This window comes from Enoplosus armatus, chromosome 1, assembly GCF_043641665.1.
Source record: "Enoplosus armatus isolate fEnoArm2 chromosome 1, fEnoArm2.hap1, whole genome shotgun sequence".
Classification (NCBI taxonomy): Eukaryota; Metazoa; Chordata; class Actinopteri; order Centrarchiformes; family Enoplosidae; genus Enoplosus; species Enoplosus armatus.
In genome coordinates, this window is record NC_092180.1 from 1,728,854 (window position 1) to 1,742,574 (window position 13,721).

The 13,721-nt window shown below is 42.0% G+C and overlaps 1 protein-coding gene across 2 annotated transcripts; it reads left to right on the forward strand.

Moving 5' to 3' along the window:
- Window positions 1-422: 422 nt before the first annotated feature.
- On the forward strand, window positions 423-13,449 carry LOC139304742 (uncharacterized). 2 transcript variants are annotated; one of them, XM_070928710.1, is made up of 4 exons: window positions 439-490; window positions 1,816-1,857; window positions 2,761-11,483; window positions 12,030-13,449. In XM_070928710.1, the coding sequence occupies exon 3, from the start codon at window positions 2,807-2,809 to the stop codon at window positions 11,474-11,476; it is 8,670 nt and encodes a 2,889-aa protein (XP_070784811.1). In that variant the 5' UTR covers window positions 439-490; window positions 1,816-1,857; window positions 2,761-2,806; the 3' UTR covers window positions 11,477-11,483; window positions 12,030-13,449. The 2 variants fall into 2 exon arrangements, with proteins under 2 accessions (XP_070784736.1, XP_070784811.1); XM_070928635.1 differs by lacking the exon at window positions 1,816-1,857 and having other exon boundaries at window positions 423-490.
- The last annotated feature ends 272 nt before the right edge of the window (window positions 13,450-13,721 follow it).

Below are 13,721 nucleotides of genomic sequence, written 5' to 3' on the forward strand. Positions count from 1 at the left end.
ACATGTTCAAGTATCTTACCCAACACTGTCAGTAATACACAGATGGACACATACACAGAACTCAAACTGAAGTTTCGTAAAATCATGAAAAAAAAGGAACTGAATTTTGAATTATCCTCACTATAACAATACTACAGCTATTATGCATATTTTCTTTATTTTTCAAAAGAGGATAAAAGGTGTTTCCCATGGTAACGGTGGATAGACAACTGACTGCCGGCATTGCTATGAGACAAGCTGTCGACTTCTGTGGTGCGCTACCAACCAACATGTTGTTATCTCTCACAGTTCTCTGCAGGCCTCGTTCTACCAGTCAAGTGATGAGTGTCTGTTGCAGTATTTGGGTGGAGCAGCAGATAATGTTCCAGTTAACATTTTATTTGGATTTTAACAAGCTTATCAGTCCCAGCTGCCTGTGGTTCCTTCCTCCAAACACACCACAAACTCCGCACAGTATCTGAACCTGAAGTCAGCTGTCAGCTCGACACAGGTAGGTTTTAGACTGACTACCGTCACTTCTTCATAACTAGTCAACTTGGATATTGTTCTTTATATTTCTGTTAGATCTAGAAGTCTTTAACAGTCAGAGTTTCAGGATCGTTCTCCCGTCCTTCAGCTGTCTGCAGTTACTTAAACATGTAAATGTTAAAATGTTAAGAGTCATAAAACTAGTCTGAGACAAATTCTAAATCTAAATTCTAAGACTAAATCTGAGTTTTTTCACGACCACTGTTATTTATGTCATGTATTATCAGAGATACCACAGAAATAATGCAGATAAGTAAGTAAGCCTATACCACAGACACAACCTATATGTATGTGGGAACAATATTAAACAATAATAGAACAATATTAGAAATTCTAGGAACTGGACTCTAGGTGGTTCGGTTGGGTTGAGAGGGAGAGAGAGACGAAAGAGAACCTACAGCAGCACAAGTTCCACATAGAGATGTAAAGTAATGGTAGGTAATGGTAATAAATATTCATTAATCATGCTCTTTAGCCTTTAATGATTGATTATAATTGAAAATAATAATTTATTATTGTGCTCTTACTAACAGGTTTAGTGATTTAGTTTGACGACCTACACTGTAAACAAAAATGTAACTTTCAAATGTTAACTTTTGTTAACTTTTAAATTGAATTCAAATGGAAATGTGTCCACCTTTCAGTCATGATCTCAGTACCTGCTTTTCATATTATAACAACATAATCTTATTAGTTATAGTTATTTCTGGTTTATCTCAGTTTGAGTGTATGCTTCAGAAATACAGTCCGGGGATTTGCCTAAACACAAATGTAGTCAGTCTGCTTGAGTAGACATGAAAACAAGGAGGTTCCTTTTATTAGACCATATCAGGTAGGATGAATCTCTAGCCAGCCTATCAAGTGGCTCAATGTGATCACAGCTGATGGAGGCTACAGTCCAGAGAGAGCTTGACTCTAACTGATACCTGGATGAGACGTCAATACTTAACGCTTCATATGATGCTGACTATCTCTGTACATTACTCACTGCATGCCTATCTATAGATGCCTTTCTGGTTTTTTTGGTCTAGCTGTCAAAATTTTCACATTTCTGTTAACTTTTTGAGACATTGAGTGTACAAATCTTTTGATGAGGAGGTTCACACAGTGCGACATCTGCTGGTCATTTTTTGTAACTACTTTTTGGTGTGCTTGCTGAACAGAGAGCAGACTTCACTGTCCACAGCACATCCAAAAAAGACATGATGCGTTATTGTCACTCAGCGGCACATGTAAGAGCCATGTGTATATTGACATTATTGTTTGATTATTGCTCATCCCACCTAGTGTGCATGGCCTGTTCACCTGCATGGCAGCGACTGAGAGGGGGTGAGTAGGGTTCTCACATTTTATGTTGACCAGAAATTTACTGGATTTTGTTCTTGTTATCTTATTTAAAATGAACAATAAATCTCCAAACGCACAACCTGAAGTGGAACAGGATTATTCAAGCGGCACGTCAAACAGGTGTTGATTGTTCCCTGTCTCAGCCTCTAAGCACATGAACAGGCGATACAATAAAACACTGTTGCTTTACTTTATAATCCATGCACCAACATTTGAAAATGAAAGACATTGCGTTCATTTGATATGAAAAACACATATATTGTCAGTGAAGGTCATAAAACTAAATGATGTGCAGCACCTGTCAGTAAGAGCATAATAATACATTATTATTCAGTTATAATCAATTATTAAAGGCTAAAGGGAATCATAGGAGCCATCATTTAAGTCTGTTTATAATTTGAAGCCGATATCAAGTTTACCACAGGTGGCAGTATAGAGTAGTGTGGGCACAGGTGGAACAGACCGTCCAATCATGGGTGAAGGACAGGGCTCACGGTTTTTACCGCTCGCATGTTTATGCTCGAGGCAGCCACACCACAAATCCAACTCAGCACACAGGTTGTTGTTTGCAATATACAAATTCTGAAATTTCCCCCTGGAGATCAGTAAAGTATTTCTGATTCTGATTCTAATTCATTTTGCTGTAAGTGAAATCTTCATTAAAGGGGAGCCTCACACAAATACATATATATATATACATATACGTATGTGTATATATATGTATATATAAGCATATATGTATGTATACATATATATTATATTATGTTATTTATTAGTAGGCTCCTTTCCTTTTCACCAAGAATCAAAGCAGCCGGAGTTCCTGTTATGAATTGGTTGTTATATCATGATGACATTAAAATTATTATTTTTATTATTTTATCTTAGGACGCACAGGAAAATCACCACTTAACTGCTGAATAAATCATCAAAAATGGGGAACGCACCATCAGAAAGTAACATGGGCGACCGCCTGAGATGCTGCAAGTGTAATAAAGTCCTGCCTCCATGCACATCCTTCGATAACTTATACAAAAGTACTGTTCATGGGCGGTACGTATATGTGTTCAATGGAGGTGAATACTACAGACCAGTCGGCTACAATATGTACGAGTGTGAATATTGTTTCAATAAGCCAATCAGGGATCAAGAGGAAATGAGGAGAAGAGAAGAAGAGAGGAGAAGAGAAGAGGAGAGACAGAGACAAGAGGAGGAGAGGAGGAGAGAGGAGGAGAGGAGAAGAGAAGAGGAGAGGAGAAGAGAGGAGGAGAGGTGGAGAGAAGAGGAGAGGAGGAGAGAAGAGGAGAGACAGAGGCAAGAGGAGGAGAGGAAGAGAGAGGAGGAGAGGAAGAGAGAAGAGGAGAGGAGGAGAAAAGAGGAGAGACAGAGGCAAGAGGAGGAGAGGAGGAGAGAAGAGGAGAGGAAGAGAGAGGAGGAGAGGAGGAGAGAGGAGGAGAGGAGGAGAGAAGAGGAGAGGAAGAGAGAGGAGGAGAGACAGAGGAGAGAGGAGGAGAGGAGGAGAGAAGAGGAGAGGAGAAGAGAAGAGGAGAGACAGAGGCAAGAGGAGGAGAGGAGGAGAGAAGAGGAGAGGAAGAGGCAAGAGGAGGAGAGGAAGAGAGAAGAGGAGAGACAGAGACAAGAGGAGGAGAGGAGGAGAGAAGAGGAGAGGAGAAGAGAAGAGGAGAGACAGAGGCAAGAGGAGGAGAGGAGGAGAGAAGAGGAGAGGAAGAGGCAAGAGGAGGAGAGGAAGAGAGAAGAGGAGAGACAGAGACAAGAGGAGGAGAGGAGGAGAGAAGAGGAGAGGAAGAGAGAGGAGGAGAGGAGAAGAGAGGAGGAGAGGTGGAGAGAAGAAGAGAGGAGAAGAGAAGAGGAGAGGTGGAGAGAAGAGGAGAGGAGGAGAGAAGAGGAGAGACAGAGACAAGAGGAGGAGAGGAGGAGAGAGGAGGAGAGGAGGAGAGAGGAGGAGAGGAGGAGAGAGGAGGAGAGGAGGAGAGAAGAGGAGAAGAGAAGAGAAGAGGAGAGACAAGAAGAACTAAATCAAAGACTACAAGAATCACATCAACAAGCCAAAGAGCAGTTTGAGAAACACGTGAGCAGCGACATTTCAGAAGAATTTGAGTCCAAGCGAGATGTTCTAAAGAGGCATCTGGATGAGTTTGAAGCTAACTATGAATCAGACAGTGACAGTGATGAGCTTCTAGAAATCCTTTCTTTGAAATGCAGTATCCCAGTTCCAAATCTCAGTCTCACTCAGCTGACAGCTGATCAGCTGGGGAAGATCCTCTCAGTCCTGGACAAACTTCTGTTTGATGAATGGATTAGTGATCTCCCTTCCATCAGCACTCTGCAGCACACTCAAGTGTTCATCACAGAGCTGTGTGCCCTGTCTCTGGAGAAATCTGAGGGAGTTTCCCTACAAAGCATGTCCAATCATGTGCAGTCCCTGGTGGAGTCCATCAGCCAATCAGCATGTAATGTTGTTGAGAGTTTCCTGCTAACTCAAGCCCTGTATCTGAACCTGATGCACTTCTTCAATGACGATGGCAGCTGTGATGCTGACGCGGTCCTTATAGCCAAACGGTGGGCTGAAGATGAGCTTTCCACTGAGAACCTCTTTCTTATAGAATTCCTGGGCACCCTCACATCATCACTGCAGGATGCAGTTGGAAGATCCTCTGTGTTCATTTTAAAGATGGAAATCAAGTGCTTGACGCTTCTCTTATCCACACTCACACATCTAAATGACAAGGAAACCCACTCAGAAGCCACTGAAATGCTCCTCAAACTTGTGCTAACAAACCAATGGACCCCAACAGAGGCAGTGACTCTGCTCAAAGCACTGTCACAGAAATATGCAGAGGATGTTTCAATAGCTGAAGTCCTTACGTTGGTACAAGTGTATGACATATCGCCGGAGTGGACAGATGAGTCCGGACGCTCTCTCATCCAGGCTCTTGACTTTGCCGGCCCTGAGAGATTCCATCAGGATTTCCAAAAGACTCTCAGAAGGAAAGACGAGGGCGGTCTAGTTGCAGCTCTAGCAGAATTAAAAATGTTACTGAATTTGGATGATTCTGTGATTGATATGATAAAAAACATCACCACTGGGGTCCTACATTATTCAGAAAATGCACCAAAAGATGCACCATTTCTGAAAGATTCCTTTAAATGTGCAACCTTGGATGCAGACTACATACAGAACTCTCTGTCTCAGCTCTGCAAAGCAGTTTTTGACATAAGAGGCTGGTGGCCCACAGTGAGGCAGATGCTGCGGTGGTGTGCGTTGATGCTGACTGAGAAGAATGGAGCGCTACAACTGGTTGGTGTGGAAGAAGACCCTTGTGTCACAGCCATGTTTGCAGCCACACAAGTCTGCATGGGAAACAAACTGGACATTGTGCTGAGCTCTGATGTTCACTCAGAGGAGAGAACTAAGGAGTGGTCTGACTTCTACAAGTACCTTGGAATTTCTCTCAACACAAACATGAAGAAAACTGATGCATCATACAGGGATGTCTATGAAGCGGACATTGTCTATGGTAGCATCAATGACTTTGTCGCTGATTACTTTCAATACGGCATAGAGGTGATGGAAAAAGGGAACCCTCGTCTTCGTCGTGGATTTATCATTGAAGAACAATCTCTTAGTTCTTCCCATAATCTGGAACTTTCACGGCTCAAGGACAATGATTCCCTGCTGTTTGCTGCAGAGGTCCTGCAAAACCTCATGGGTAAATTTCAAAGTGAAGATATAGAACTGAGACACAGGTTTATAAAGGCTCTTTTTCAGGTGCTCCACACCAACCTAAACAAAGACACAAACACTGACAATAAAATCATCACCATCTCAAAGAAACTTACTGGAAAGGGATTGCCTTCTAATGAGATCTTCATTCTGACCTTTCTTGAGAACCTTCTTAAAGTGGTTACTGAAGAAACAGAAAGTGAGAAAAACAGAACATCTCTTGCAGGCAAATGGTGTTTGGAGATTTTATTTGCCTGTGTGGAGCAATTCCAAGCATCAACAACTACAAAAGAACTCTTCGAGATACTTTCAAATCTTGGAGCAAGTCTTTGGTCGCCAGTAGAGATCTTAAACCTCCTTGGAGCATTAACTGACCGCTATCATGACTGCATTTCCATCATGAAGATTTTACATTTAATGGCAACATATCAGGTTTCTACCAAGTGGAAAGATGGCAACAACCAATCTCTCCTTAAGCTCTTAGATTTATCTACAACTGAGAATCTGATCCAGCATTTAGAAAACAGCCTTAGAGATGAGAAAACAAAAAGCATTGACACTCTCCTTGATGAAATACGGCAGATGAAAGACATCGATGAACAAACACTGAGTAAATCATACAGTGTAGTAACTCATGTAACAAACCTGATCAAAACCGGTGAAATTGAGAACCACACAGATGTACAGCGAGCTAGGAATCTGAGTCACAGCACAGACACAGAAGACCTTCAGGAGATCCTGGCAGTCTTGTGCAATGCCGTACACCTGCACAAGGCCAAAGGGAAGTGGTGGCCCAGAGCCACTCAAATGATAAGCTGGTGCCTCTTGGCCTTGTCTGACACTGGGAAACTCCTGGAGATGGGCACTGGAGAGGGGAAGTCGTCTGTCATAGCAATGTTTGCAGTGCTGCATGCGCTTAGGGGTGAAAAAGTAGATGTGGTTTCCAGCTCTTCGGTGTTATGTCAAAGAGATGCAGAAGAATGGACCGATTTCTACAAGTACTTTGGCATGACAGCTGACACAAACACAAATAAAACCGAAGATAAAGATCGAAAAGAATGCTACCAGAAGGACGTGGTCTATGGAACTGTCGAAGCCTTCGCTGCAGATCACCTTCGCCAGATATTTGAGATGAAGGACGTGAGGCCTGATCGCAGTTATCAGTGCATCATAATCGATGAAGTGGACTCACTGCTGCTGGATCAGGGAGTGCAGCTGACCTACCTGTCCAGCCCCATGGTCTCCATGCAGCACCTGAACATTATTCTGGCCATGATCTGGGGCCATGTCAGCCAGTACGGCTTCCTGTCTACAGGGCACCAGACATTTGTACGGAGCGCCCCTGCTCCGTTCTTCAAGGCCATCTTTGACTCAATCGACACGGACGAAACTGAAATTAATGATCCAATGGACATTTTACGTATTGCTGAAGAATCCAACACTGTGCCAAAAGGATTTGCAGAGGATATGTACAAAAGTGAAAAGGATGAGCTTTTTAAGAAACTGAAAACTGTGAGTCAGGATGCTATGGTAGATTTTTTCCAAGAAATTGAGAACTACGTCCCCTGTGGTTTTACTGTTTACACTTTAGACGACAAGGGATTGCTCTGTCTCAGAAAGCGCAGCCCGTACAACAACCAGGACATTCCAGAGCTTACATTTCTTGTCTTGGAGGAAGGCTTGTGTTGTACTCTTTATGATTCAGAAGAAATACTCATTGAGCCCATTGCAGAATTCATCTCAAAGAAGGTTCAGTACACCCCATGCACAAACAACACAGACAAAATCAGCATTCCTGGATTCTTGAAGAATCTGGTGGAGAAGAAAGTGTCAGTGTGGGTCCAGAATGCCTTTCTGGCAATGCAACTGAAGCAAGGACGGGAATATGTTGTAGAAAACGACAGTGTCTGTCCAGTGGATTTCAGATCCACTGGTATTGTAGAACTGAATAAGAAATGGGGAGATGGTCTGCAGCAGTTTGTTGAGATTAAACACCAAATCAAACTGAGCACACTTTCAACAGTGACAAACTACGTTTCTAACATCTCCTTTTTTGAAAAGTACCATGGGAAAATATATGGAACAACGGGGACACTTGGGAGCAAAGCAGACATTCTGTTTTTGCAGGACCTCTATCCAAATCTGTCTGCCTGCAAAATGCCAACATTCAACAGGAGGAAGTTATTTGAGGTCAAAGGAACTCTTACCACCTCATCTGAGGAGTGGAAATCTGAAATAAAACGTGTGGTTATGGCTCAGATTTCCCCAAATTCATACAGAGATGGAAGAGCAGCCCTGGTGATCTGTGAAACTATCAACAAAGCCAAAGAGATCTACCAAGAGTTAAAAGACAGCATCCCAGGTGAAATCACTCTCTACTGCCGCAGTGACAGAGACAGTTTGAGCAAAATAGACAAGGAACTGTTTCCGGGTGATGTCATTGTTGCCACGAACCTTGCCGGGCGTGGCACAGACATAAAAGTGTCCAAACAGGTGAACAACAATGGAGGATTATTTGTGATCCTCTCTTTCCTTTCTGAGAGCACAAGAGTGGAACTCCAGGCTTTTGGTCGAACCGCACGCAAAGGTAAACCTGGTTCTGCTCAGGTAATCATGTCCACTGAACACCTGCAGCAGTCTTTCAGGACAGTGTCTTCTCTGCAGGAAGCTAAGAGCACAAGAGATAGACTTGCAGAAGAAAAGGTAAATCACATGATGAACGATGTCACTGAGTTGAAACTGCGGGAGGACCTGTTTTCAGAGTACTGCACAACTCTTCAAGATATTTATCAGAACACTGATGGAGATGAACAAAGAGCTGTTGTTGCCATCATGAATGAGTTCTGGGGGATATGGTTGCAAACTAAATCAGAAGAAATTGACCAGTTGAAGAGAAATGAATTGCAGAAAAGTTTGAAAGCTGATTTGACATTGGCAAAAAGTCAGTCTGAAAGTCAGACTTCACCGTGTTCTAGCATTTATCACTACATCAAGTTTGGAAATATCGCGCTGAGTGAAAAAAAATGGGACATCAGCACCAGGCTATTTGAAAAAGCTATGAAACAAGATGAAAGTTGGGCAGCCATAGCTTTTTACAATCATGCGTATTGCATTATAAAACAGCAGAACGCTAATTACCTCACTAAGGCCAGAGATGATCTAAGGAAGGCACAGGAGTCTCTGAAGTATCTCAGTGAGGAATCCATGGTCTGTCTGCAGTTTGTAAAAATGTCCTCTGCAGACTCAGCCAACAGTAACCCAACCAGCCTTGAAAACCAGTTAACAACCAAGTGCAAGATGTTCAGTTACTTTGACAAAAACATTGGTGAGGCCATTAAAAAGCTGGATGAAATAAAAGAAAGAGGGAGGGATGCAGTGGCCAATAAATCACCAATGTTCTCCCTGGTGTCTGGTGCTGATGAAGATCTTCAAGTGGAAGCCTACAACCTCTACAGTCGAGGACTGAAATATGTATTTTCTGTGGAAGAGCAGCCTCGTTTCCCATGGGAAGCTTTGCTGGTGTTCTGTCTTGGAATTTTACAGATTATTGGAGGAGCATTGCTCACTGCATTTACATTTGGTGCATTGGCTCAAGTCGGCATGGGACTCATCACTGAAGGAATATCAGACTGCATCTATGGCATAGAGTCCATGGTGACAGGAGAATTCAGCTGGAAATCATGGGCTATTGAAAAAGCCATTTCTATTGCTGTATCTCTCATTGGGTTTGGAGTTGGAAAGCTGATTGCAAAGGGCTTCAAAGCTTCTAAAATGTTAATTAAGGGATTCGGTAAACAGCTGAAATCAATGCCAAAGTTTCTCTCCAGACAGGCGAAAGATGGTTTGAGTGTTGTCACAAAGACAAATATGAAGAATGCAGTAAAACTCACTACTAAAAAAATGGTAGAGGAAATCATTACTTATGGATTTGGGAAGGCAGAAGAAGAAATACTGAAAGAAATACTTAACAGCATCAAAAATGAGCTGAAACGGGGAATTGTTGACGACGTGAAATCCAACATGGAAAAAGAGCCCTTGGCTGCATTAGTAGACCTCATTATCCTCTCACACCTTGAGGATAAAGAGCAACTTACTGTCCTCCTGGAGGACAAGAAGAGAAAGAGTGAACTGCTGGCCATTTTCAAAGAGTTAAGCAACACAGCAGTACAGCCATTCTACGCTGACCTTAGCTGGCAGAACAAGCTCAACTCATCCATCTCCAACGTGATTGACAGAGCTAAAGCAGAGGCCAAAGGGACAGCACGTGGAATTCTGACAGCCATCCAAGCTATCCACATAACGGTACTGGCAGGAGACGCCATCAGTGCAGTGCACAGCCTCTCCAGCAACTTTTTCTCAAACCTTCACGAACAGCTGAATATATTTAAAAAAGGAAAAGTTCTTTCAGAGAAAGTGAAGGTAAATGAGTTGTCTGCTTCAGACACCGAGATGCTGAAAGAATTCAAGCAGGAATTAGCCGACACCATCAGTGCTTCATTGGCTGATGCTTTGGTAGAAGTGTTCCACCAGAAGTTCTCCAGTCACTTTGTTTCTCGTGTTCAAGGCCAAGTAAATGGCGTCATTGGCCGTTATGTAAGAACTGGCTTAAAGAGTGACAGAACAGAGGAAAAACTCAGAGCTGGACAGAACAACAGATACATCGCATACATGCCAGGAGACCCGGAATCTAAACTTGCTGGAGAGGCAGGTAAATACTCACAGTCACATGCTGAAAAGATCAGGAACCCAATGACTGAGGGCACCATTCTTGATATCAGAGTCCTGTCAGAAACCATGGGCACTAAGGTTGTCATCCTAACAGAGGATAGCCACGGCAGACTTACCAAGATGCAGGAGCTGAGCCCAGGCATTGAACCCGCCAGTCAAAGTGTGACACTGATCTACAGGCCAAAGAGTGCCCAATACCCAGATGGACATTATGATGTGCGCATCAATAACCAGACAGTGAGCATAGTCAGTGAGGGCAAGAACTGCCTGTTTCATGCTTTGGCACGAGGCATGAAACCACAGGCCAGTGAAGACGAGATCGCTTTGGAAGCAGGCCGCCTCCGATCTGTGGAGGCCGACACCCTCCTCAGACACCCGAGCCAATGGGAGTCTTTCATCAAGCACAAAGAGTTGACTGAAACAATCAGAGGAGGGGACTGGTACATGGCAGAGGGAGCTGCACCAAAAAAGATCATGAAAGAAACCAAAACGGCACGTAAGAGAGAGGTTGGAAAAGTAGAATTTTACAAAAAATGGAAAAAATATGCAAATCAAAATCCAGGAGTTGGAAAATTCATCAATGCAGATCACCAGCCACCTGTGAGTAGTATATTGGAAGCTAGAAAACTGAACCAGAATAGCAAATTGGCAGAAGCCATGCTTGAAGTGGGAACCAAATCATCTCCCCTGAATCCCACCCTGATTCCTGATGTGAAAAAAAATCATGGCCGTGAACTTCCAACTGTTTATGTGCCTCAAGAAACACATCGTGAATTTCCCAGTACAAAATCAAAAGCCTTCAGAACATGCTTAGCTACCGCGATAAGCAATGATGATGTTGTGGGCACCTTCAAACTGACGATCCTTGGTGCAATGGTGAGATTCAAGTTGAATACAACCAAGAACTTCAAAGACTTTCAGAACAACCAGCTGAGTAGAGACAGGCTTACCAGTTTGGAAAACAGCTTTCAGCGACACAGTAAAAAGATGGTAAAGCAATGGTCCAGCCTGCTTCAAGGCAAGGGAGTCATGACAAAGAACCATCTTACCACCCTTAATAAATGGATCAACAACCAGGGATACAATAATCAAAACGATCCACACAGGAACCAAGTCTCCAACCTCCTATAATGAAAAGGTAACATAACATTTAATATGATGCTGACATAAAACATATTTACAGCATTCATATATGAGTGTTAGTGGTATTAGAATAGTTAATAAAGGGGCAGGAGGGACATGGACTAGAGTCACATGTTCATACTGCAGTTGTGCATCCCAGTGCCTCACAAGTTTTGGCCGTGCCATCCAGGCCACCCTCCCCAGAAATGATGCCAACGGGAAAAACAGAGGATGAGTTACTTGAACTCATCAGTCTTGTCAGTCTCTCACGACTTCTCTTGGCTGGCTGAGCACCTTCAGTTTTATGAACTGAACACTTACCTCCAACATCATTGCTAATATGTGATTGGTGCTTTATCTGCATTGTCCAAAATCCTAATCCTAATCCTAATCCTTAAAGGAGTTGCGTGCAGCCACTTGCTCCTGAGTCTGTGGGAAAGTCTAGGACATTTTTTAAAATATATTTATATTTACTGAAAACGTAAATATTACTCTCTCTTACATTGTCTACTTTGCATTGTGGTGAGCCGTTGACCAGAGTGGATTTGTGTTTTCTTTACAGTGTATTGACACCTGATCATCAAGAGACCTGTGTGGAGATGTATCATGAGGATTGCTTTTTTGCTTGGTTTAATTCACATTAACTTAATTTTATTTTATTTTCCAAAGATGCCAAATAGACATAGTTGGGCAGCCATAGTAGACTAATGTCAATGATGTCAAATGGCAGGTTTGTGCTGTTTTGTAGTTTGCACTTGCAATTAATATATACTAAATTTCTATTTTATAGTGTTTAATGGTGTTTATTTTAACTTTACTGTCATTACATATTTTAATTGTGCTTGCTTTAATATTTTTATGTGCACTTCCGTGTATTTTGCACTTTTATTTGTTTTAAATTCAAAGGCTTGTTCTTTTGTGCCATTCTATGTGCTTTATATGGGATAAGTATATATCTGCCATATATGATATCAATAGTAAAACAATTCTAAAAGCAGTTAGAAAACCTGGTCAGTATTGGGAAAAGACCTAAAGTCTGTCTAAAATGAGATAAGGAAGGTTTCAGAGTCAGGATGTTTCTTTAAAGAGGACCCTTTGGTTTTTTACTGTTTCAAAGAGGATTACGTTCACAGTACAAACCTTGTTAATTTTCTAGCGAACACGGTGAAGCAATCATTCCCTCAGGTCATGTGACAATTCTCAGACACTATCTACCATACCAATGTTGACAACATCAAAGAGGAGTGACCTTCAAGTGTCAGTGTCACTCATACTGGCAAAGGAGGGGATATTGTATTACTATTGTAATGTTTCCATTACTCAATCAGGTATAACAAAGCATAGCCCGTCCATGTGCACTTTGATTATCATTTTCAAATGATTAGTTATTGACTTCCTTTATCTCACACTTGTTTATCATCATAGCTGCATTTAAATTCAATTGTATCTTCAAATATTCAATACGCATTAATATTCTAAATTATTATAACCATTCAATAGTTATTAGGATACTCTGCAAATGCTTTAGCATCCACACAAGTAAACATTTCACTCAAGTAAAACATATTTGAATTTGAACGTTTCATTGTAACCTGTGGTGCGTTAAACAAGATTTCATCCACCGCTCGACACAAACTTGGCCTGAACCAGACTGAGAGAAGCATTGAACACAGGGGGCGACACAGAAGGCGGGAATGAGATCAGGGCCACTGCGGATTCAGAGTTCCATGTGAGGCGTGAAATCTGATGAACTTTGATTTTATTGATACTCTGGTTTCTTCATGTGTTTGAACTTCATGAGTTCAAATATCTCAGATGACACAGGAAACATTTGGATCCTTTTATGTTGTACTTTAACAAGCCATATTTTTAGTGATTGCAATATATTCTGTTATTCTCCATGAAATAATTTCCTGGTTGATGCAGTTTTCTGTTAATGAGTAATAAAAGCTCTGCTTCATGACTGGATCATCAGCAACAAATGTCTGTTTCTCTTTATTACTGCAACAGTCTGACAGAGTCTCAGTGGAGAAACACGCAACACGATTATAACTAATGTTTTATGAACGTATCATTTTGAACATGTGATGATTTCTGTAGTGACCACTAGAAGGAGCCAACACTGCATTACTGAAGGGATTCTACACAGTGGACTGACTGCATCCACTGAACTAAACCTGCCGACTTTTTACAGAAAACACAAACCTGGCAACACTGCAGAAACCTTACAGCAGGGCTCATCAACTATGTTTGT